This window comes from Oncorhynchus mykiss, chromosome 27, assembly GCF_057628025.1.
Source record: "Oncorhynchus mykiss isolate SJ-2025 chromosome 27, ASM5762802v1, whole genome shotgun sequence".
Lineage (NCBI taxonomy): Eukaryota > Metazoa > Chordata > Actinopteri > Salmoniformes > Salmonidae > Oncorhynchus > Oncorhynchus mykiss.
The window spans coordinates 17,295,557-17,318,543 of NC_143048.1; the positions used below are offsets into that span (position 1 = coordinate 17,295,557).

Here is a 22,987-nt window from a genome sequence, read left to right on the forward strand (position 1 = left end):
GTGCAGAAGCCATATCGCTGGCACTGACCGTGTATAGCAACTACTAAGTAGTTGATAGTTACTTGAATAGCTGCTACGCTAGCTAAATTAGCTACCTCTCTAGTCAAACAAGCGTCTGTCGTTGCTACGGTACCTTCACTGTAGCTAACGTGCTGAGTCTTCACCGTTATCACAATTGATAGCAGACAACTAATCATGTCCAGTTGCCATAGTAGCTCCACCGCTAATAGTTAATGCATATAAGGTTATATATTCCTCAACAATTATACTAATCGACAAAACCAGAAAAATAGACTGATAGCTATGCAGCTAGCAAGCAATGGTCTGAAACGTAGGCAGAGATACTCATTTTCTAATTTCGCTGACGTACCAGGGCTGTGTAAATTACTATCGCGAGAGTTCCTTGGCAACAAACTCTAGAGATTCGAAGGCTTACGTTGCTAGGACTTGACGTCATGTTACAAAGGAATAATTTGTTCAAGTATTGTTTAATACTTGTTTCTGATTAACTTGAAGGGCATTCTAGAGCGTATATTGTTTCCCTGTAATGGACGGTATAATTCAATGGCTATGAAATTAATTCTTACATATTCTACGGGTGCGTTCGTAAATTGCCTCTAGTGTGTCTGAGTGCGTTGTCAGATTGTCTGTTCGTAAATTCAAAGCGTTGGCGGAGGAGGAGGAATGAGCCGAGAGTTCTGATCTCACAACGGCAGTCAGCGCCCAAGCCAACTGGCTAACGTTGGCTAGCTACTTCCAGACACAAATGAGAGAACACCTCAATTTGGCCACATTACTCACCCGACCAGGGCTAGTTAGGCTGTTTTCATGTTATCTAGAGCGTTAGTGACTAACTGTGCTGCTAGCAACAATTTAATTCATTTTTTGGCCAACATTTACTGACACCTGTCATTCAACGGGTGTTGCACGTTCGTAAATTATCCAGTTATTCTGCGCTCTGGCACACACACGAGATTGATCTGAAATCCGAGTAGATAGCCAAAATACATTTACGAATGTTTGAGCTGCTTTTAAAAGCAAAAGTCGAATTGAAAATATTATTGCTATTGTTTAATTCGATTTTCAAAATTGCAAGCTAGTACTGATGGTTTGGTTAGCTGAACTAGCAAGTCTGTGTTAAAGTATAGCCGTGGTATGATAAACTCGGGGCTTTAACTTTCGTATGGGTTCTCTGGAAAATATTGCAACTCCGTGGAAGGTTAGTGCCACTCCGCTAATGCTTCGTGGCACACACCTTCCACCTAGTGCATTATTTTCCATAGGACGCGTAACCTCTTGTTTATTACCCCTTACATATTTTCGACTCTTCAACTAATACAACCAAAATACAAAACATTTACCAGTACCGTAAACAACACCCTTCCGTCGTTACTAGGCAACAGTGCCCAAACGTCACTGCGCGTTCTATTTTCAAAAATTATTTTATGAAAATATCCCAAATCATTACCAAAATATAACTTATTCTTCACAATGTTAACTTGAATGCAAAAACCTGTTTTAAGTTTAAGTTCATGGATGCTCAAAACTAGACTTGTCATCGGCCCTCTTTTTGAATTCTTGTTTTTCGACCAATGAGGATCCATGGTTCCTTGCATCAGTTTGTAACGAATTTTGGTTCGACAACAGAGTTTAGGCGCCATTTACGAGAGAGAGTTTGCAGCGAGCTAACGATTTGACACAGGGTTGACTTTTAATCACTTTATTTTTTAGCTTCGCGATATCGAGAACCGTTTTCCAATAACCTTTTGAAAATATAGGGTGATACAGAGGGAATTGTTACAACAAGAACTTCGTCCGCAAGGTAAAACTGACATTGTATCTGAACACGAAAGAGTTAGCTAAAAGACAGCTAGTTTATCAAACCATAACTAATGTTAACTAGCTACAGTAACTTGCCAGCAGGTTTGGGGGCACTTTTAGTCGGTTATGCATGTGGTTGTTGAGTTAGTTAGCTAATTGGTTAACTTGAAGTGATCAGACGACAGCAAACATTAGTTAACTTTGCGAGCCAGTGCAAAGTAACGTTAGCTAACTAGCTATCTAACTTGTAAGCAAAGTACCGGTTTCCCCTATTCATCTGTGCTCTAGTTGTGTGTTGGCTATCTAGTAGTTAATTTGTTCGTGGCTAACAGTTGACGTGAAAATCATGGCTAACAAAGCCCAACTGGCTAGTTACAATTAACTAGTTAACCAATCACGAAGTGTTCTAACCCGACTAACGCTAGCTAGCTAATTACCAGACATTAGTCTATAACGAGCTATAGTGTGTTAGCTAGCTAACGATACAGTAGATGGCTATTTCCACGTCTTCCCAGTTTAAGTAAACGTTCGCTAGATGAATATTTGCCATGTATAACGGTAACGTTAGCTAACTAGATTGCAAGTGGACAACTGAAGCATGATACTAACGTTACCGAAAACCCCCCACAAGACTACTGTTAAGTCAGTTAAATGTTTTTATACACAGGTGACATTTATTCACACAGTGACGTTAGTGATATTGCTATTTAGCGAGCCATATTGTAGCTAACCTTATCGTAGATTAGTGGTGACAACTATCGATCTGTCAAATAAACTAAACATTACACTTTCAACTGAAGCTGGTCATCTTGGACTACTGAGTGCAGCCTACATGGCGCTAATGATAAAGTAACTCTGACTCTGATTGGCTACTTCAGTGCTATGACTTTATTTTGCACATTTAACTCCATCTTTTGCTAACTAGTTCGCCGTACCGCTTGCTTTGCTTTTGACCTCGGTTGGCGTTACTGACAGCCTGTAACGTCATCATTTTTGTATTTTAGTTACACGCACTTAACTTGTCCGGTCACTTATCAGTTCATTTCTCTATAATGAAGTGAAATTTGGTGAATGATGTCAGTTTAGACCAATATAATCACGTTTTGACTAGAAGAGATTTGAGTTAGACAGCTCATTCATTTTTATTCGTCGGGGGGGTTAAATTGCAGCTGTCAAATATTCTCTATTTCCGATTAGAGAATATGGTTGCATCTCTGACCCTCGTGTATATCCACTAATAACATTGGTTTAAAACGATACATATTTAGCAAAGAAACTAAAACAAACAATGTGAGATCTGGGGTCTTATCAGACTAGCCATTTATTTGCAACTTTATAATTGACGGTGTAACTCAGTATAGCAAAGAATATAGGTTGGATCAAATGGCGGATTGTGATGGGGAAATTACGGAGGGGGGTAACGGGGTGCTTCACGTTGACTATCAATTGTGGAGAGGTGATTGACAAGAGAACCTACTGGATTTAACCTTTACTCCTGTGATTTGAATTAGATCTTTAGATTCTAAATCATGCCAGCCAAAACGTCGAAAAGTTCAACTGCTTCCAAGTCTAGAGGGAAAGGGTCGCAGCCTCGGGATGACTCCGAAGACGAGTTGGACTTACCCCTTAAAGAAGCGAACTCCAATGGCCAAGAGGCACCGCCGACAAATGGTAAGTAACAAAGGGTGTTTTGGTGTCTGCATCTAAATAAGTTGCGCGTCTACTCAATGGCAACGTGTTTTGTTGAATGTTAGTGCGTGATGGTTGAGTCCAACTGGCACAGTCGTGTTATTCATAACACGAAGCTTGCTGGTTAGTTTTTCAAACGTAAGCAAGGCATTAATAAACGTCTCTTGTGATTTTTGAGATTATTATAATGGTAGCGTGTGTGCTTTTGTCTCCAGCCTGCGCAACTTGCAAGGTAATTTATTTTTGGATATTAATGCTTTTGAACGATTCTATGTTAGAAAATCATAACCACGATTCTATATCTTTCGGTTTATTTAACGTTGGTGAATGGTTTGTCAAGAGACCTTCGTCCGAAAACAATAACCATATTTGACATGTCTACTCTTGATTTAGCAAGTATTATGGTTGGAGCGTTTGTTGGCCGAAAACTATTGTCATGGTCATATTTTACTGCTTATTTGTATTTTTTTACTGAGCACAACAATGGACTTGAGACCAAGCGTTTTGTCATTGTGATATGGTACCGTAATCGGTGTGCATTTGTAGCAAAGCTAGATTTTTATTCATTTGTTTGGAATGGAAAGTAGGTTATGGTGTGGGGGAAACGACTTGGAATCAGATGTTCGAAATATTATGAGAATGATTTGTCGTTGGTGAGTGCATATTGTGTATTTACGTTTCAATGTGAGCGTTTGTGAAAGGGGTCACTTCAAGCCTTCGTTTATGATTCAGTTATTCTTGTTAGAATTTAGTTTTGTGAACAGAGATATTAAATGTGCGAGTTAGAATCCGATCTTCTTCTGGATACTTTATGCCTCCACTGTGACTAACTCTATAATGCTTATATGTTTGTTTTGCTTCACTACCCCTCCCCCATACACCAGTGTCCCCACCTGAAATGAATCGCACTGTGGAATAAAAGTTCAACTCTTTGCCCTAGATCCGGCTCCCAGGGAGGGTGCCGATGCTGTTGATAATCGAAGTTTGGAGGAGATTCTTGGTAGCATCCCTCCACCCCCGCCCCCAGCAATGACCAATGAACCAGGCTCTCCTCGCTTGATGATAACACATATAGTTAATCAGAATTTCAAATCCTACGCTGGCGAGCAGATTCTGGGCCCTTTCCATAAGGTACGAAAAAAACATACCAACTCCCCGTTTTGGCTCTTTTACAACACTAGGAATTGTTTTTATTGTGTTTAAATCATTGTATCAGTATGGGTTGTTGTCCATTTCCTCAACTTTTATTTGTATTTGTTTTATCTTCAGTGATAGTAGTACTTGGATAGTTGTAATTTAATTGATTATTTTTATTTGATCAGATTTACCAGATAAAGTTGTTTCCCTAGTTTGCAGCATCTCACACTCCTCCATTTTGCTTTGTGCTTGTGTCTTTCACACTAGAGGTGATCTAGCTGTGTCTTGTCTGCTACAAATAGATTTTCTGCTAACTTCCCCCCTAACAAATTGTATCTGAAGGTTGCTCTCTTTATTGCATCATGGACACAGGTGCAGCAAAATAACATATATTCTTAAATACACCCACTGAGGTTAGAGGGCCACCATTTTAATCCAGCAGCATTTTCTACATGATCAAAGCGGTCTAAAATTGGATTGTGAATATGGTTTTAGTTTGATTTGAACAGATTGTGAATACATTTTTACCCCCACCCTCTTAATTTCTCTCTTTCTCTCCTTTCCCTAGCGCTTTTCCTGTATCATTGGTCCAAATGGCAGTGGGAAGTCCAACGTGATAGATTCAATGCTCTTTGTGTTCGGCTATAGGGCTCAAAAAATCAGATCCAAAAAACTCTCTGTGCTGATTCACAGCTCTGACCTACACAAGGATGTGCAGAGCTGCACTGTGGAAGTGCATTTTCAGAAAATTATCGACAAGGTAACACACACACACTTGTGCTTGGTCAGCTGTACCAAAACGATTACATTTTATAAAGCGATTTGGGTAAAGGGGCAGAATTGTTTTGTCGTTTATAAAATAATCAGTTTTTTTAGGGTTTCACTATAAATGACTTGTATGCATTTGGCTTAGTGTTTTCACACTAATGACTGCAACAAACACTCGGAATAGCCATTTGAAGTTAAAGCTGAAAGTCAAGTAAATTACAAACTTTGCCATCATTGTTTCTTTATTTGTGATTTTATGTTGATAAGAACTTCAAAGGGAAGGATGTTTTTTTTTCTTGTTTTTTTTTTCGTTTAATGGTGGTTAAATTAATGTTGGTGGACAATAGTTTCTACGTTTCTGTACAAACCTAGAATCCTGTATATGCAGCGGTAGGAAAATACTTTTCCAGATTTTAAAAACATATTGTACTACCACAGGGGGTGTAGTAAGGTAATTAACTACATAATTGATATTTAATGTAAAATAATCTCTTTGCAGCCCAGCAGTTTTTTGAGCCAAGTCAATTCAATATAACAATCTCCTAACACTGCAGCTTTAAGCCTATACGCATAGTATTTATTTCTCTATTAAAAACTTGGGGGGGAACGGGTTATAGCTATTCTGTTTTTGCCTCCCTTCATATCTTGACAACAATTTTATTTTCTATTGTCTCAAAATTAGTTGAAGTTAATAAACCACATGAATCTTACGTTTTGATAAATGTGCAAGTTAAATACATCTTAAATTATTACTTGTTATCACCCCATTATTTGTTAACAGCAACATTTCTGTGGTTGAGGCTTCACTTTCATATGTGTGTGTTTTAGATGGATACTTACCTGTCTTTGGGGGGGCTGTATTGCTAAGCATTTTTTTGTCTTGAGTGTGTTCTGAAGACTGGGTCTAAGCTGATGTTTCTTGTTCTCTCTCCCCCCCCCCCCCCCCCCCCCCCCCCCCCCCCCCCCCCCCCCCGAGTCAGGAAGGAGATGACTACGAAGTCATCCCCAACAGCAAGTTCTATGTTTCCAGAACTGCCAGCAAAGACAATTCCTCGTCCTACCACATCAATGGCAAGAAGGCCACTTTTAAAGATGTGGGAACACTGCTGCGTAGCCATGGCATTGACCTGGACCACAACAGATTTCTGATTTTACAGGTAATTAAGTCGTTTATTTTCTATTTCATTTTTAGTTTTCCTTTCAGCTTGTCTTTGATCCCTCCTGTGTCACACATCCCATCCAGTAAAAGCTTTGCTGCTCAGCCTTTCACTCGGGGGAAAGCAGGTAGTATGCCTGAGTGACCTGTTAAAACGTGAAAAAGACTTGGACTGCTATAGCAGCGCATCATGGTTTGAAACAATGTTGAAAAGGTGCAAACCATCATTTGCTGCTTTAGTATTTTAAGAAAAATCAAACATTCCTGGATTTGTCTAGTAGAGACTCGGGTCAGTTTGGGCCCCCTTTACCTGCCACGCTATAGCAGCACGTAAATATTGGTGTGAGAATAGACCCCAACCCCAATATTAGCTGTGCTGCTTCAGTGTGGCAGGATCAAGCATCCACTCTTCATTTCTATAATTTGAGTGCATGATTAGGTCTTCAGTTTGGGTTTCGTTGGAATTACCTTTCATGGAATGTAATGCCAATGTCAATGTGTGTTTCAAAGACATTACATTTTATTGTTTGTGTTGGGTCATATTTGCTGCTTTTGTCTGTCATGGTCCAAACTAATACATTTTCGAATTTATATTTTTATTTATTAATACATTTTTGGAACATCCTGTGGTGTTCAGGGGTTGTTTGAAGAACAAGCCAGTCTACTTGTTGCACAATTCACTTTTGGTTTTCTAGTACCTATCAACTCTTGGCTCAATTAGATTACTAGTTTTTATTGACTAGTGAGTATTGGGTAAACACTAGTTGTTGTGCTATATCTGATATCTATTTTGTGAGAAGATGTAGGTTCTGTCCTGTCTTGATTTGGGCTGTTTTCTTCATCTCTGCTGAAATGTTAAGTGATTTGGAGCTCATTGAATATGACAGGGTTGTTCTGACTTAGGCAAGAAGCTTTAGTTTGTTCTCTAAAGTCACTCAGGGGAATCTGCCTATTTAGTGCACTTGTCAGCTTTTTCCCCCCATGTATAGTTTTTTTGTGTTTAATTGTGTGTGGGGGGGGGATCTCAACACAGGATTAAAACAAGATTGGTCCATCTTAATATGTAGGCCAGTATTTAGGCTTGTGTTTTTCAGAAATGTTTCAAGGACTGTTAAGTCAAGGACTACACCTTGTCTATGACATGGAAAGGAAATTAATAATGTTATTAAAACACAGGCACCAGTTACATTTGCCAGATGTATTTCTTTCTTGACCTCATCAAATGTAAAACTTTTATTGTAGTGGTTCCAATTGATGATGTTTTAGTGATTGTTATTCCCTTTTTGCCTTGCATTATTTTGTCATGGATATGGACAAACATTTTATGTGGGCTAGTGGTTTGTCTGTGTTGTGGATACAGTTATGTGCAGTGAAAGTTAATATTTGAGGCTCTGGTGTGTGTGGGTTGGGAAGGTGTGTGAGAAGTACAGTACACACAACTCCAAAATGTACTGCAAAAAGCCCATATGACTGGCTGCCCATAAACTGTAGGGATATATTATCGTAACGGAGAGGTTGAAAAACAGTGTTTTTATGAGGGGTTATCATAACACCAGCAAAGTTTCCTCAATGCTTTAGTGAGCAGAGCAAGCATTTTATTTCAAATCATCAAGAACAAAATTGCTGTTTGACATTCACACAGAAGTTGCTCTCTTTCTGGTTTTAGCCCAGGTTAGTTTGAATTGCATTTTAACTCGCTTGCGGGAGGGTGTATTTTTCCCCTCATTGCTTTTCAAGGACAAACCACCCATCTACCCATGTCAATTCTAGGATGGGAATCAGGTGGTCTCGAACACGAAATTGATCCAAGGTGTGTGGTTGTTATAGCTTCTTCCCACCATAAATTCTACAGTATTATAACATACCGTGTGTCCTTGCTTGCGTCCCTCCCTCCCTGTGCATTGGTCAGGGTGAGGTGGAGCAGATAGCCATGATGAAGCCTAAGGGGCAGACGGCGCATGACGAGGGCATGCTGGAATACCTTGAGGACATCATTGGCTCCTGCCGTCTGAAGCAGCCCATCCACACCCTGAGCCGCCGCGTGGAGCTCCTCAACGAGCAGAGGGGAGAGAAGGTGAGAAACAACCCCAGTAACAAGACATTGGTCCATTTGTTGTATTTGAAAAAAATAAATAAATAATTGCATACATTTATACATGTTTTTACTTTTTGAAATTGATGGTTTCTGCTGTGGGGGTGTATAGGGTGTGTTAGGGGGCTGTTTCACTGTGAGGTATGCTGTGTCTTGGCCAAGCTGAATGCCCCTGGCCTGACACCTGCCTCTCCTTACAAGGCAGCAAATTATCCCTCCACCCCTCTCACACACACACACACACACACACACACAACCCTCTACTCAGAGATCGCTGTGTCTAGGCTAATCCCTCATGCTTATTTGTTACATTTTTGATTGTTGTGCCAAAAACGATTGCAATGCAATCAGTCATTTAATTATTATTTTTAATAGGGGGGTGAGCCAAGAAATAAGAACAGGATGCAAGAATGATAGTTTTTTAAAATTTTTATCGAAGGCATTTGATGAACAGCCCCGAATTAGATTTTATTAGAAATGTGTTAGTAATTATGTGAGCAGGGGGTGAAGTTTGGCTGATAATTACCAGATTTTGTTAGTATATTTATTTGTATTGCAGTACTAGTGACATATTGTTATTTGGGTATGGTGTTGGAGCTACAGTGTGCCAGCCAGGTTAACAGGGTAGCAATTCATTTGAAGTGAAATACTGGATGACAGTTGAAGCCAGCCGGTTCAGTAAATCTCTTGCAGGCTACACTATTCTCACATCACTAATTAGGCCTGTTTGCAAAAAAAATAATAATAATTCTCCCTGTGCTTTAATGTATTAACTAATTGATCAGTCTTGTGATTGTTTTTATTACTTGAACATATTTTATTATTTTCCATGGGTAACATGATTTAGACTTTTTGGTTCATGAAGCTTTACAGTTGTCAGAGCAGTGGTGTAAAAATACTTTCATGTACTTAAGTTGTTTTTGGGGGCTATCTTTACTATTCATATTTTTGACAGTTATATTCCTAAAGAAAACTGTGCTTTTTACTCTGTACACTTTCCCTGACAGCCAAAAGTACTTGTTACTTTTTGAATGCTTTACAGGACAGAAAATGGTCCAATTCCCATAATTATGAAGAGGTCATCCCAACTGCCTCTGATCTGGTGGACTCACTAAACACACATGCTTCGTTTGTAAATTATGTCTGAGTGTTGGGAGTGTACCCCTGGCTATCTGTAAATAAAACAAATTGTGCCTAATGGTTTGCTTAATATAAGTAATTTAGAAATGATTCATACTTTTGATACTTAAGCACATTTTAGTAATTACATTTACTTTTGATACTTAAGTATATTTAAAAACAAATACTTTAACTCAAATGGTATTTTACTGGGTGTCTTTTACTTGAGTAATTTTCTATTACGGTGTCTTTACTTTTACTCAAGTATGGCAATTGGGTACTTTGTCCACCACTGAGTCAGGTCTCTTTAGTATTCAGAAATCTGCATTTTCATAATGGAGACCAAAAAAAAAATCTGCATTTAAAAAAAAAAATCATATCACCTGAAATGTTATATTGAAAGCCAGGTGTTTTTTTGGGGGGGGGTGCAACTAATCATTTTCTTTACACAAAATACATTAGTGCAACACATTCAGCAGAAAATAGCTTTTTATTTTTTTTCATCAGATGAGAACAAGTGCAACGCTAACAGACAAGTAAATTACTTTACAATGGAAAAAGCAAGGTGTTTTTTGCAAAAACAATGCATAGCCATCATTTCAGATGTTTATCATAGAAAGGATATAGCCATCTACATTTCCTAGTTAGTCTAGCATTTTAACTTGCTAAAACTACCAGAGAAAAGTACACATCACTCAGAGTGCTGTCTGGTGATCCAATGTCGGTTTGTGAATGGTGGAATTTGATTGAGCAAGATGAGAGCAAAGATATTTCATCCAAGTGGTGAAGTGAAACTGGAGCCCAAATTTCTTCCTTTAATGCTCAGTCCTTTTACATTCATGATTTGGAACAAAACCTGACTGAAGCAGAGCAGAATTTACAATAAGAAGCATTTTAGATCTGCGTTTCCAAACGCAGCAAGATAAATAAAATATGCGTTGCAGCTTTCTCTGTGAAAAACGTAGTATCCTTTGTTAACGCAACACCTGCAGTAGATATCACAGTAAAAAAAAACACATACACAGGGTCAAATGCTGTGTTGAGGCATGACCAGTTTTGACTGTCCATCTTATTAGACTCAGGATGGCATTGTGCTGTTTAGGATTCTATCACACTACTGCCTTTATCCGAGTTATATCTTTTCCTTTTACTCTGTATTTGTCCACATTTGACCAAATCACGTATGCCATTTGACTGAATAAAAAGGGCATCATTTTGGTACTGAAGCCAAATTAACCTTAGACTGGAGTACCATTGTACTTGTTGGGAAAGCTCAGGGTCTAACTTTAATTTATCAATGAATGTCGGGCATGGTCAATCAGTACAAAACAAAATTCTAAGCACGCCTGAGAAGGAACAAAAGTTAACTCCTATGTATTCAGGGATTGATCTTGTGATAATTCAGCATGAATGTTTAAGTCAAAGTGCTATAGCCTCTGTCTTCCTGTTGTATCATTTTACAGACTGTTTGTTTTCCAGCTAAACAGGGTCAAAATGGTGGAGAAGGAGAAGACTGCTCTGGAGGGAGAGAAGAACACAGCCGTGGAGTTCCTCACTCTGGAGAATGATATTTTCAAACAAAAGAGCCAGCTCTGCCAATACTATGTGTGAGTATTACAACCACACAGAGGCTTGCTATATTTAGTGTTTTTTTACTAACAAGAAATCAGGTTTGAAAGAATCTGGGAGGAAGGTTTGCTATAGTTGGATGCCATTAACACAGATGGTAACTTTTTAGAGTTCATATGTCCTGGTTGACCAGAGTGTGATTGTTTCTTTGTTGTCAGCCATGACCTCCAGAAGAGAGTGGCAAACAAAGAGGAGGAGAAGCAGAGGATCCAATATGACACCAAGGAACTCACAGAGAAAAACAACAACATCGCTGAGGAAATGGAGAAGAAGAACCGAGACCTGAAAAACGTGGAGAAGTAGGCTTTGTATTTTTCATTTGTTATTCATGGCTTTTGTTGCTTACATGGAAATTGATACCAAAAATACATTGATGAACAAAGTATAGTCGTAAAGTGACTGTCAGTCTTCAGTGCAATAATGTTATGAAATGGAGAATGTTCATAGACCTGCTGGTGACCAGCAATACAGAAAAGCAAAATTAGCAGTCATTTGTTTGATTGCCATAATGTCCATGTTGTGTGATTTCTCTCAGGAAACAAGGCAAGCTGACCAAGTACATTGAGGGCCAGAAGGAGAAGTTTACCCAGCTGGACCTGCAGGATGTGGAGGTCCGAGAGAAACTGAAGCACACCAAGAGTAAGACCAAGAAACTACAGAAACAACTGGAGAAGGACAAGGAGAAGGTGTGCATGTGTCCCTTTTGCTGTGAACATAATTCAGGTCTCTGTAATTGAGGCTTCGGTGATTCCATTTGGGGGAGGGGGTGGTATTGTAACGTTTACCATTTATCATATTGGGCCATCTCTGTGTGTAGGTGTAGCTTATGGCGGCTCTCCAAATCGATACGTTAGGAGGCTGTGGTTGTGGCGAATGTTCTACATAACTTACAGGTCATACTCTTAAACAAACACAATGGTGCTCTGTCCTCTCAAGACAGGCCAGCACCAATGACCTGACACTTCACTTTTATTCTGTTTATTTTGTCACCTGGCCAAAGCGAAACACGGCCACTCGTAATACAATTTCCCTCCCTATACAAACACAAGGCCTGTTGTGCTGAGACCCGGGGTAAGGCATTGCGCAGGGATTTACAGATGACCTTATTAGTAATTGCCATATTGTGTAATTACACATTTTATTTTTACTTGCATCAATGTCACAAAAACAAGCGTGTTCATTTCTATTCCAGTAACTTGCTTGGGATTGGCTCTGGGTGGGCGAGGGTGTGCATCACACTATTGAATAGATTTTTTTTTAAATAGATTTTCTGTCATGAGGTCCCCCTAGGAAAAAAATATTGTTACATTGCTGAGATTAAAATGGATTGATGAAGTTTCTGGTATACCTGATTTATTTAATAAGATAAACTCCTTCAGTTGGCCACTAGGGGGTTGTGAACTCAAAACACGAAACCCTCCAAGGCATGACTGCTTGGCGCTCTGCTGCCTCTCTTGCTTTCTCCCATGCTCTTTTCTCTCCATGGGCTCCCTTTTTGCTCTCTCCCCACTCACACACTCAATATGCTCCAAGTCTGTCTTTTCTCTCCCCCTGTTCTGCAGCCTGTATGATACAGCACCAGTGGCTGTGATTTGGCAGTGTGGTGTTGGGTTGTGGAGTCCGGGTAGAACAGAGCAGGTCTCTGGGGAGCCGTGTTCTGCAGTGTGGTAGTGAAGTATGGCCTTCTGTAACACTACCAGCAGCCACATTCACTCTTCACCAACAGTTAACCCTGCTAGCTTGGCCTCCTCTACTCCCGCTCACCACCCTGCCCACTGGAGAGGGGTGCGGGTCAGACTGCCTTCCAGTCTGATGGAGGTGCTCCTAACTGTTTGCTAGTTGTATATTTTGGTCTTTCCTGGCTTAAGGTTGTATCTCACCTAGAGTCTCATCTTTCCTCTCGGTCAGCTGGAGGAGGTGCGTAACGTGCCGGCCAGCAGTGAGAAGACCATCTCTGAGGCGTCTGCACGCAGGGAGGAGTTGGAGAAACAGAAGGGGAAGGAGGAGGAGAAACTGAAGGAAGTGATGGCGAGTCTGAAGGAGGAGACCAGCGGCCTGCAGCAGGAGAAGGAGGTGGGTGTCTTTCATGATCAGGAATTGCTTATTCATTTGAAGTAGGAAACACTATTCCTGATTAATTTAATTTGACTGATATCCCTTTCCCCCTGGTATTCTATGATTTCTGATCACATAAGAGTGGCTATTATTCCTCTGACTCTGTCCCCAGACTAAGGAAAAGGAGCTGATGGAGCTGAGTAAGGCTGTGAACGAGACACGCTCCTGTCAGGACGTGGCCCAGTCTGAGCTGGACATCTACCTGAGTCGCCACAACACCGCTGTGACCCAGCTAAACACAGCCAAGCAGTCCCTGCAGACCACCACCGACACACTGCGAGACCGCCGCACCGCCATCAAAGAGCTGCAGGTCAATATACCCCAGTGTGAGCAGGAGCTCAAGAAGGTACGTTGGTGTGTGTGTGGGAGGGTCTCGAACGTTGAGTGGGTTCATAAGGTTAGGGGTGGACTATGGGATTTGTCGCAGTAAGATGCATGCAGTTCAGGTTTCTGGATAACCGTGTGCTACCAGTGTTGACCATATATTTCTGTCTGTTCCAGGATGAGGTGGAGCTGGAGCAGCTGCTGCAAGCAGACGGACAGGCCAGGGAGCTGGTGAGGGACTTGAGACAGAAGGTGGAGGAGGCCAAGAGCTCCCTGTCCTCTAACCGCAGCCGGGGGAAGGTGCTGGACGCCCTCATGCAGCAGAAGAGGAGCGGCAAGATCTCCGGCATCCTGGGACGACTAGTGAGGACCATGTGCATGTATAGACTACACCAGCGCTGTCAACCTCATTCCATAATGTTTGCTGGTTTTGTTTTTTTACATTCAATTAAGACCTAGACCAGTGGTTCTCAAACCGTGCAATTTTGAAATTGGGTAGTGCATCAGCAGTTTTCCTCTTGTTATTGCAGACCTTAGCACTATTTATACTGTAACTTGTCCAAAATGTCCAGGTCAACTAGCTCATGTCAGCTAAAGCTTTTTGGCTAGATGTTTTAGCCCATAGATTTTGTTGTAATGTTTGTCACTCAAATATCACATGACTTAACATTAGACATGGCAACATTTTATAGAATTGCAAGAAAATGTGCTTTAAAATGGACACATTTTCTCTGCACCGCATGACAATGTGTGGAATTGCATGAAATAAGCTTTAAACCTGCAAAAAGTTCACTCCGCCAACAAGAGGGGTGTGAACAGTTTGTGGCATGAGAAGTGCTCATAGAAATAGACGTGGTGTGCCGGGGTGGATTTTCCCTAATGCTGGAAGGGGGGCCTGAGTAAAAAAGTTTGGGAACCTCTGACATAGACAACCAGGTGAGGGGAGTTCCTTACTAATCTGTAACCTTAATTCATCAATCAAGTACAAGGGAGGGGCAAAAACCGGCAGACACTAAGCACTCTGTGGAATGAGTTTGACACATGGGCTACACATGTGGCAGCTGAGAGATACACATACCCCTCTACACACTCAGTGAGACTGTTCTTGTCCCTTCAGGGTGACCTTGGGGCCATCGATGAGAAGTATGACATCGCCATCTCATCCAGCTGTGGCTCTCTGGACAACATCCTGGTGGACAGCATCGACACGGCCCAGAAATGTGTCAACTTCCTCAAGGCCCAGAATATCGGTGTGGCCACCTTTATCGGCCTGGACAAGGTGAGGACAACTCAAACACCTGGGGCGTCTTTTGTCAATATTGCGTAGAAACTAAAATACTACTTACGAACGGAATTTAGAATGTTCGTACGCATAGAAAGTGTGATTTATCAAACAATCCTACAAGCATCATATGCACACCGATAGGAGAGAACCACTGATAAATACCAATTGTTCTCAGTAATTGTGCACAACCTTGGCTATTTCCATTTAGAAAAGCCTGTAATTAACCATATATGGTCAAAATCATCCCTTTAATGCCCGTGGGGAATATACAATGTCGTACCTTAAAATACAACAGCGCAACCAAAAAAAAAACTGTTTAGATTTTTATTTTTCAGAGACTGAAATGGAGGTGCTAGTGTCAGAGTACAACAAAAAAGTTTTTGGCTCGTTCAGTTTAACCAGTAAAAATGAAGACATGGCTATAAAGAAAGGACCATTACGACAATGAAGTTGTTTTGGCAATGGCAAATATAGATAACACTCACCAATATGCCATCCATCCTCAACAGCTCCCTCCTGGAAGTGTTTAGACCAACATTTCTGTTCTGCAGAATGAACGAGACGTGCGTTCCACCTGGCCGCAGCAGCTTCTGCGCATCACGTAACCTATTACCTGCCCTTTAAGTGTCGAAACCTTCTGTTCACATAGTTGAAATCATTTTGGGATGGTTTCTTTTATGCCCATGTGGGCCATCTACTGCTCCGTTCGTATTTGGGAACCCATTGATGGCATCATGTCAAAGAAACCCCTCTTGACTTCAACCTCTGATGCGATGGTGTGTTTTTCTGACGATTGCATCCAAAACATGGGCTCATCCAGGGCTGTGATGCCGATTGGCAAGCTCCTGTTGAAAAGTGCCCGTTGCCAAAACCCTGAGGGTGGATAGTGCTTAGATCTGCACCAGAATGGCATGCGTTTTCCTTTTTAAAGCATGTCTCAAATCCTCGCAAAAAAATGTGGTTTTGTGAAATGAGATCTGATAAGCTAATCTGGACTGTCAATTTGTTTTTATTTTTACATCCCACCTATCTCTAAAAATGCGCTCTGCGGAGTGCAGCATCTGACATTTTCTAACCGAGCAATATCAGCCTTCTCTCACTCAATTTCCTGTTATCTCAGTCTTCTATAGTATTTCAACAATGGTGTCACTTTCACACATGCCTGTAACTTCACTTTATATGGATTTATTATCCTAACAAATACACTGTGGTCATATTATGATTATAGCTAGCCTGTCAAGATATGTTGCATGAATTCACAATAGAAATACAATGAAAAAGGATTGAATTATTACTCACATTTTCAACATATTTTCCCTGTTCAACGCTTGACCCTTTTTCCATCACTTGGCGTACAGATGGTCATGGCTGTGCATCAATTAACACACACACTGTCAAGCAAACATTCATATTGTGTGGAAATGATCCCACGCATGGTTTACTCATAGATTTGTGCTAATGCATGGTTGATAAAGGAGGTTTTTCACTCTGTCAGTTCAATTCTTCAGGACAATGATCTGGCTCAATTTGAGCTTTGCTCCAGTGAACCCCAGTTTGACTCCACCAGGCATTCTCTGTCATGGGTTTGCTGCGGAGACAACTGGTACAAAGCCTTTACACTCAACTGTAAAACCCTACAATAGTTTTTTTTTTTTTCCCCCAAGAGTTTTGTATGTCCCACATTGTAGCTAACACTTGGACCATCCAATCTCTTCCCGTCTCAGATGAAGGTGTGGGAGAACAAGATGGGGCCCATCTCCACCCCAGAGAACATCCCTCGTCTGTTTGACATGGTGCGGGTGCAGGATGAGAGTATGAAGCCAGCCTTCTACTTTGCCCTGAGGGACACCCTGGTGGCCAAGGACTTGGAGCAGGCAACACGGCTTGCCTTCCAGAAGGACAAGCGCTGGAGGGTGGTCACCATGCAGGGACAGATCATAGAGATGGCTGGTGGGTAGACCGAGTGAGCTGGAGCTCATCTCTTCTCAGTGTTTCTCTATAGATGGTCTATATGGATGACATGTCTGACACTATGCTCTGTCCCGTCTCAGGCACCATGACTGGAGGTGGAGGGAGAGTGATGCGGGGCAGGATGGGCTCCTCCATCGGCACTGAGGTCACCCAGCAGGAGGTGGGAGATCTTCTGGACACTCTTCTAGAGCTTTCTCTGGCCTCCAATCACTGCTACGGCTCACTTTAAGCTTTGTTGTGGTTAAATGACCTACTGTCTTTTTGTGTCAGCTGGACCGTATGGAGAGCAAGCTGAATGAGAAGGTGGTGCAGCTGCAGGGCTGCCAGGAGAGGAAGCTGCAGCTGGAGGAGAAAGTCCAGCGACTCAGACAGCAGCTCAGAGACATGAAGAACACCCTGGAGAAATACACCAACAGCATGCAGGTTATATACACAATACAGATATGAAATGTATTCGACGTTGGTGTAATTCTTGTTCATCAGACTTGTTTAGGTAAAGCTGAATGTATGTAAGGCTGGCAGTGTTGTAGTCGAGTCACGAGTCCCTATGGCTGAAGTCATTTTTAATAAATATTTACTTTGCAGTTAGTTCCCGTCTTTATTTTTCTGTTACATATTTGACATTGTGCCACTCACTGCGCTATCTGCAGGAAAACTTTGGAAAGCAAAACTAGTGATTTGGACGTATTTGGTATTTTGATTACGGAGTTTGTTCTTTGTGCTGGCTCGATGCTCGTCTTACCAGATGAGCCCCTCTTGATTTGGTAGAAGAAATGTGCCCAGCAACAACTATTGGCGGAAGATTTATGTGAGAATGGAAGTAATGCAAAGATTTCTCCTGTTGCCTAATGGTCATAATTGCCTGCCATATGCAATAGCCTATGAAACCCAGAAGTCCTTCATACACATTTTTTTATTTATTTTAGGCCGAATGTTCAATAGTTATGTCAAATCAGTAATGTTTTGATGGGGTAAATGTTCTCTAGATGGAATTGGCTATTGCTCCTGTCAGATTGACCAGATTATTATTTGCAATAATTGTAACAGGCGCTCAGGTACTTTTTTTAATTGACTGATATTTGTGTAGTTTCTTTTTTTAGAGTGAAAAGTGAAGGGACTTGTCAGAACCTGGCCATGGGATGCAGGGGAAAGACTGTTTTACTTTTAAACTCAATGCTTTGGTTTTCATTTTTGTAAAGCAGTTTATTTCTTAACCAGGCAAAGCTAAATAGTAGGCTGGTGACTAGTGGTTACAGGGGAGCCTGCTTGTCGCCCACACTCATCGCTTGCTCCCTTCGCCTAGACAACCAAACCCTCACTGCTCTGTGCACCCAATGCTGCTAATATTCTGCTTATCATAGTAGCCTATCGAGTCCACGTGCAAATACATGTCACGGGAAGGCGAGTCCACATCAACAGTCATGAAAATCAGGACTTGAGTTGAGAGTACTACAACACTGGAGGCTGGTGATTGCAGGTGAGGCTGTGTTTGACCGTGTGTGTTTCTTTGCTCAGAGCTTGGCAGAGCAGGAGGCTCACCTGAAGCCTCAGATTAAAGAGCTGGAGGCCAATGTCCAGGCAGCTGCCCCTGACAAGAAACAACAGAAACAGTTGGAGAAGAGCCTGAAGGACTTCCAGAAAGGTGAGAACTTTGAAACCCAACTAACTTTATGAAGTTGAAGTTACTTAGAAATTGCAGGCTACACTCTGTGTCAGTTCCAGTCTTCAGGACAATGATCTGGCTCAATTTGAGCTTTGCTACAGTGAACCCCAGTCTGACTCCACTAGGCATTCTCTCTCATGGGTTTGCTGCGGAAACAACTGGTACATACAACTAGGGGTGTGCACATCTCATCATACTTGTATCCGTTTTATCACACTTGATACTCGTAATTGTATTTACTTGTGATCGGAAAACCCGGACTTGCGCTTTAAATGCCGGTAAAGCCTGTACCCCAAGTACTCTTTACTGCGCTATCGCTATACTCCTTCACACGTTGTTCAAATCAATTATCCCAACTGCTGAAAATGCACATGATTTACTTAGTCCTATTAAATGATCTATGAAATAATGCATGGCTGGCTACTGCTGCCTGCATTTATTCCAGACAGATTTAGGGTATTTGCTTGCCCCATGTATTGTTTCACCTTCAAAAAGAGCAAAACCTTTCTCTCCTGACACTGCTCTACCTACACCCCACAGATTTCTTTAGACAGCCGAAATCGCCAATATGCATCTGCAGGAACGCCCCTCTCAAGCATCCCATTGGTTCCTTCATGTACACCCCGTCCCTGCCTGTTGTGTACCAGTAGACAAGGTCCTTCGCTCCCGCCTGCTGGACACCTGCCCTCACTGTCGATAACAGAACTGTGGGAAAACAGTGCCGACAGGTGGGGGTGAAGGACACAGCCCTACCTGTGTCTACTCCGGTACACAGCCCTACCTGTGTCTACTCCGGTACACAGCCCTACCTGTGTCTACTCCGGTACACAGCCCTACCTGTGTCTACTCCGGTACACAGCCGGTGGGGGTGACGCTGTGCTAGCTAGCTAGCTTGCTTGTTAGCCATCTAGCACAGTGACGTTCCCGCTTGCTGTGTACTGGAGTCCTCCTTTTGGACTAGCTGGCAGTGTCCTTCGCACACGCCTACCAAACTGTACTGGAGCGCCACTGTCTCCCGCCTATGTACTGGAGTCAGTTTAAAAATGGACCAATAGAAGTATAAAGAAGGATTCCTGTAGATGCAGGAATTCCCAAATGCAGTTGCACCCTTCTCCACACTGAGTGATGGTGAGATGTGTGCAGGCAGCTGAAAATGACTTTTCCCCGATCACGTATAATTACAAAAAATAGTCATGTCATATTCAGAAGGTTCTCTATATGCGTTACAATACTGATTTTGTCTGATTACTCAGCACACCCCTAATTTACACTTGCCCCCACTAGACCTTTGAGGCTTAACCCCGCTCCTGTCTTGCATATAAATAAATTATTTCCCGCCTCTCTCCCACTTTCCCTCTGCCCCTCCTCTCTCTCAGACTTTGAGGCAGCCTCAAGTAAGGCAGGGAAGGTGGAGGCTGAGGTGAAGAGGCTCCACACCCTCATTGTGGACATCAACAGCCACAAGCTTAAGGCCCAGCAGGACAAACTGGACATGGTCAACAAGGAGCTGGACGATTGCTCCTCAGCCATCACCAAGGCCCAGGTGGCCATCAAGACCGCAGGGCGGTAAGTGTTTATACACGTGTGCACACACATTCAGCTCCCATCGGGCAAAGGCTTCTGGTTGTGACTCTGTTACTGGGGCTTATCTGAGCTTTCCCTAATGGCTGCTGCTCCCCTCCCTCCACACAGTAACCTGAAGAAGTGTGAAGAGGGTGTAAGTCACCTGGAGGGGGAGCTGGTGGAAAATGAGAAGAGCCTGGGAGACCTGACAGAGCATCTGAAGAGGCTGGAGGAGGAGGCTGGGGAGATCATGAAAGCCTGCCAGGAGGCTGAGGCGGCACTGCCGGAGGTGCAGGAGCAGCACCAAAGGGTGGTGAGGGAGATCAAGGTCCTGCAGGAGCAAGAGCACGCTCTGCAGGAGGAGTCCCTCGGCGTCCGCTTCCGAGTGGAGCAGATAGACACCTCCATCACTGAACACACCAACAAGATCAAACACTGGCAGAGAGAGGTGGGTGGCAGGGCCTTGTATTTTGTGTGCATGTGAGATTCACGCTTGGTTTGGTGTGTCTAGAGGTCTACCAACCATCCTGCTAGTTGCATTACCTGGTATCATCTGACAGACCCATATATTTTTCTCTTCTGCTATTTATATTTTAGTCATTTAGATGTTCTTATCCAGGGTGACTTAGTTGGTCCATTCGTCTTAAGATAGCTAGGTGGGACAGCCACATATCAGTCATAGTAAGTACATTTTCATCAAGTAGCTATCGGCAAATTCAGAGCTAGGACTGACCATCCGTGTCCTGTCCTCCCTAGGCCTCTAAGCTTTCCCTTCATGCCATTGAGGACAAACCAGCAGAGGCGCTGCCCGCGCTGACCCCTGCTGACCTGGCGGCCATCAAGGGACCTGACGTCATCACCAACCAGATCTCCCTAATGGAGGCCCGCTGTGCCCAGATGAAGCCCAACCTGGGAGCCATCGCAGAGTACAAGAAGAAGGTACACACCCAGCTCTCTCTTGGTCAATCAATCAAATGTATTTATAAAGCCCGTTTTACATCAGCAGATGTCACAAAGTGCTGTACAGAAACCCAGCCTAAAACCCCAAACAGCAAGCAATGCAGATGTAGGTCTAACCAAGCACCTTGCCACCATGTTTTTACTCGTCTAGTTTCTTTCCCTCTAAGAGAAAAGTAATCGTTGTGAGTCGTGTAGATGCCTACTGGAGAACTTTTATTTGTATTGCTTTTAATCTTTTTAATGAATTTATCTTATTAACACTTTGTTCTAGCTAGCTATTTGTGTAGGTAGCTATCAAGTAAACACAATGATGGGGGACCAGTACAAATTAAAATAACTGTTTTCAATCTTCTGTAGGAGGAACTGTACCTGAAGCGTGTGGCTGAGTTGGATGAGATCACCACAGAGAGAGACAACTTCAAGCGTGGCTGTGAGGACCTGCGCAAGCAGAGACTCAACGAGTTCATGGCTGGCTTCAACATCATCACCAACAAGCTGAAGGAGAACTACCAGATGCTGACGCTAGGGGGTGACGCTGAGCTGGAGCTAGTCGACAGCCTGGACCCCTTCTCTGAGGGCATCATGTTCAGGTCAGCAGACACTGGCCCATCCCGTTGTTTATAACATATTTTTATGTTGAAATTGACCTATTTCCAACCTCGTTTCCCCTAATTTTATTGTTGTATTCATTAAATGTATGAATACCCCTTGCTCATCCTCTTGTCTCTGTCCATGGCCACAGTGTGCGTCCCCCTAAGAAGAGCTGGAAGAAGATTTTCAACCTGTCTGGAGGAGAGAAGACCCTGAGCTCTCTGGCCCTGGTGTTTGCTCTGCACCACTTCAAGCCCACGCCTCTCTACTTCATGGATGAGATTGATGCAGCCCTGGACTTCAAGAACGTCTCCATCGTGGCCTGTTACATTTATGTGAGTATTTCACATGCAACAGCTTTGAATAGTAATTGCCATTCTACTCCTAGTTGACTCAGTGAGGGACATGGGGTCAGCCCATCTATGTTAATCGTTAGTGTTGTGTAATGGGAGATTGAAGGAGCTGTGCTAAGGTGTACAGCCTATTGTGACAAATCCCCTGTTTTGCAAAGCCCTCTGTTGGCAGCATGTTTGTCCATTGTTTTTTTCCCTGTCTAGGCGGTTGGTGGTTAATTCCTCCCAGGCCACTTTTTTAAAAGAGCTTGACTCACATAACCACAGGAAAAACATGATACTTGAGATGTACAGCCTTTGATTTATCATTTGATGATTGAATGTTAATTTATTCCCCTACTCCCTCTCTCTCCAGGAGCAAACCAAGAACGCTCAGTTCATCATCATCTCCCTGAGGAACAACATGTTTGAGATTGCTGACCGTCTGATCGGCATCTACAAAACCCACAACACCACCAAAAGCGTGGGAATCAACCCTAAAACCATTGTCTTCAAAGAGCCAATCTCAGTTTAGAACAGCAGTGACTCTGGTTTCTCCCTTAGCCACTCCTAGTAAGATGTATAAACATGCATTTCTCTTTCCGGTTTACTGTTCTTTCACACCATGTATATAAAACCATGGCTTTAATCTATTCTATCACACTGCTGTCTTTTTTTTACTGGTGAAGCTAATAAATCTTTTATAACCAGTCTTTGAATACTATACTATATTAATGACTCATCAATGAAATATTCTGTAACCCTAAATGAG

At 42.3% G+C, this 22,987-nt stretch overlaps 2 protein-coding genes across 4 annotated transcripts in view; one reads left to right on the forward strand and one right to left on the reverse strand.

The window, feature by feature from the left end:
• ift80 (intraflagellar transport 80 homolog (Chlamydomonas)) overlaps positions 1-1,560 on the reverse strand; it is a 74,961-nt gene extending 73,401 nt beyond the window's left edge. The window contains exon 1 of one of the 2 annotated variants that reach the window (XM_090224681.1): positions 1,368-1,560. The gene's annotated coding sequence lies outside the window, so the exon portion shown is untranslated. Of the gene's footprint in view, positions 1-133 lie in introns of both variants that reach the window. The other variant, XM_090224680.1, reaches the window with a different exon arrangement.
• Positions 1,475-22,925, forward strand: smc4 (structural maintenance of chromosomes 4). 2 transcript variants are annotated; one of them, XM_021587740.3, is made up of 23 exons: positions 1,475-1,822; positions 3,333-3,492; positions 4,451-4,641; positions 5,216-5,407; positions 6,396-6,572; positions 8,481-8,645; positions 11,262-11,389; positions 11,570-11,710; positions 11,947-12,097; positions 13,320-13,484; positions 13,639-13,872; positions 14,028-14,213; positions 14,968-15,129; positions 16,860-17,085; positions 17,187-17,266; positions 17,377-17,529; positions 18,622-18,748; positions 20,146-20,335; positions 20,462-20,780; positions 21,089-21,271; positions 21,650-21,882; positions 22,035-22,218; positions 22,592-22,925. In XM_021587740.3, exons 2-23 carry the CDS (start codon positions 3,351-3,353, stop codon positions 22,748-22,750), a joined length of 3,888 nt encoding a protein of 1,295 aa, XP_021443415.2. In that variant the 5' UTR covers positions 1,475-1,822; positions 3,333-3,350; the 3' UTR covers positions 22,751-22,925. The 2 variants fall into 2 exon arrangements, with proteins under 2 accessions (XP_021443415.2, XP_021443416.2); XM_021587741.3 differs by lacking the exon at positions 1,475-1,822 and having other exon boundaries at positions 3,488-3,742.
• The last annotated feature ends 62 nt before the right edge of the window (positions 22,926-22,987 follow it).

Excerpts from the sequence above, each read along its gene's own strand:
- smc4 (XM_021587740.3), top strand. The coding sequence starts at position 3,351 with ATGCCAGCCAAAACGTCGAAAAGTTCAACTGCTTCCAAGTCTAGAGGG. Across the intron at positions 4,642-5,215 it reads TTCTGGGCCCTTTCCATAAG|CGCTTTTCCTGTATCATTGG; the intron begins GTACGAAAAAAA and ends TCCTTTCCCTAG. Across the intron at positions 20,781-21,088 it reads TCAAACACTGGCAGAGAGAG|GCCTCTAAGCTTTCCCTTCA; the intron begins GTGGGTGGCAGG and ends TGTCCTCCCTAG.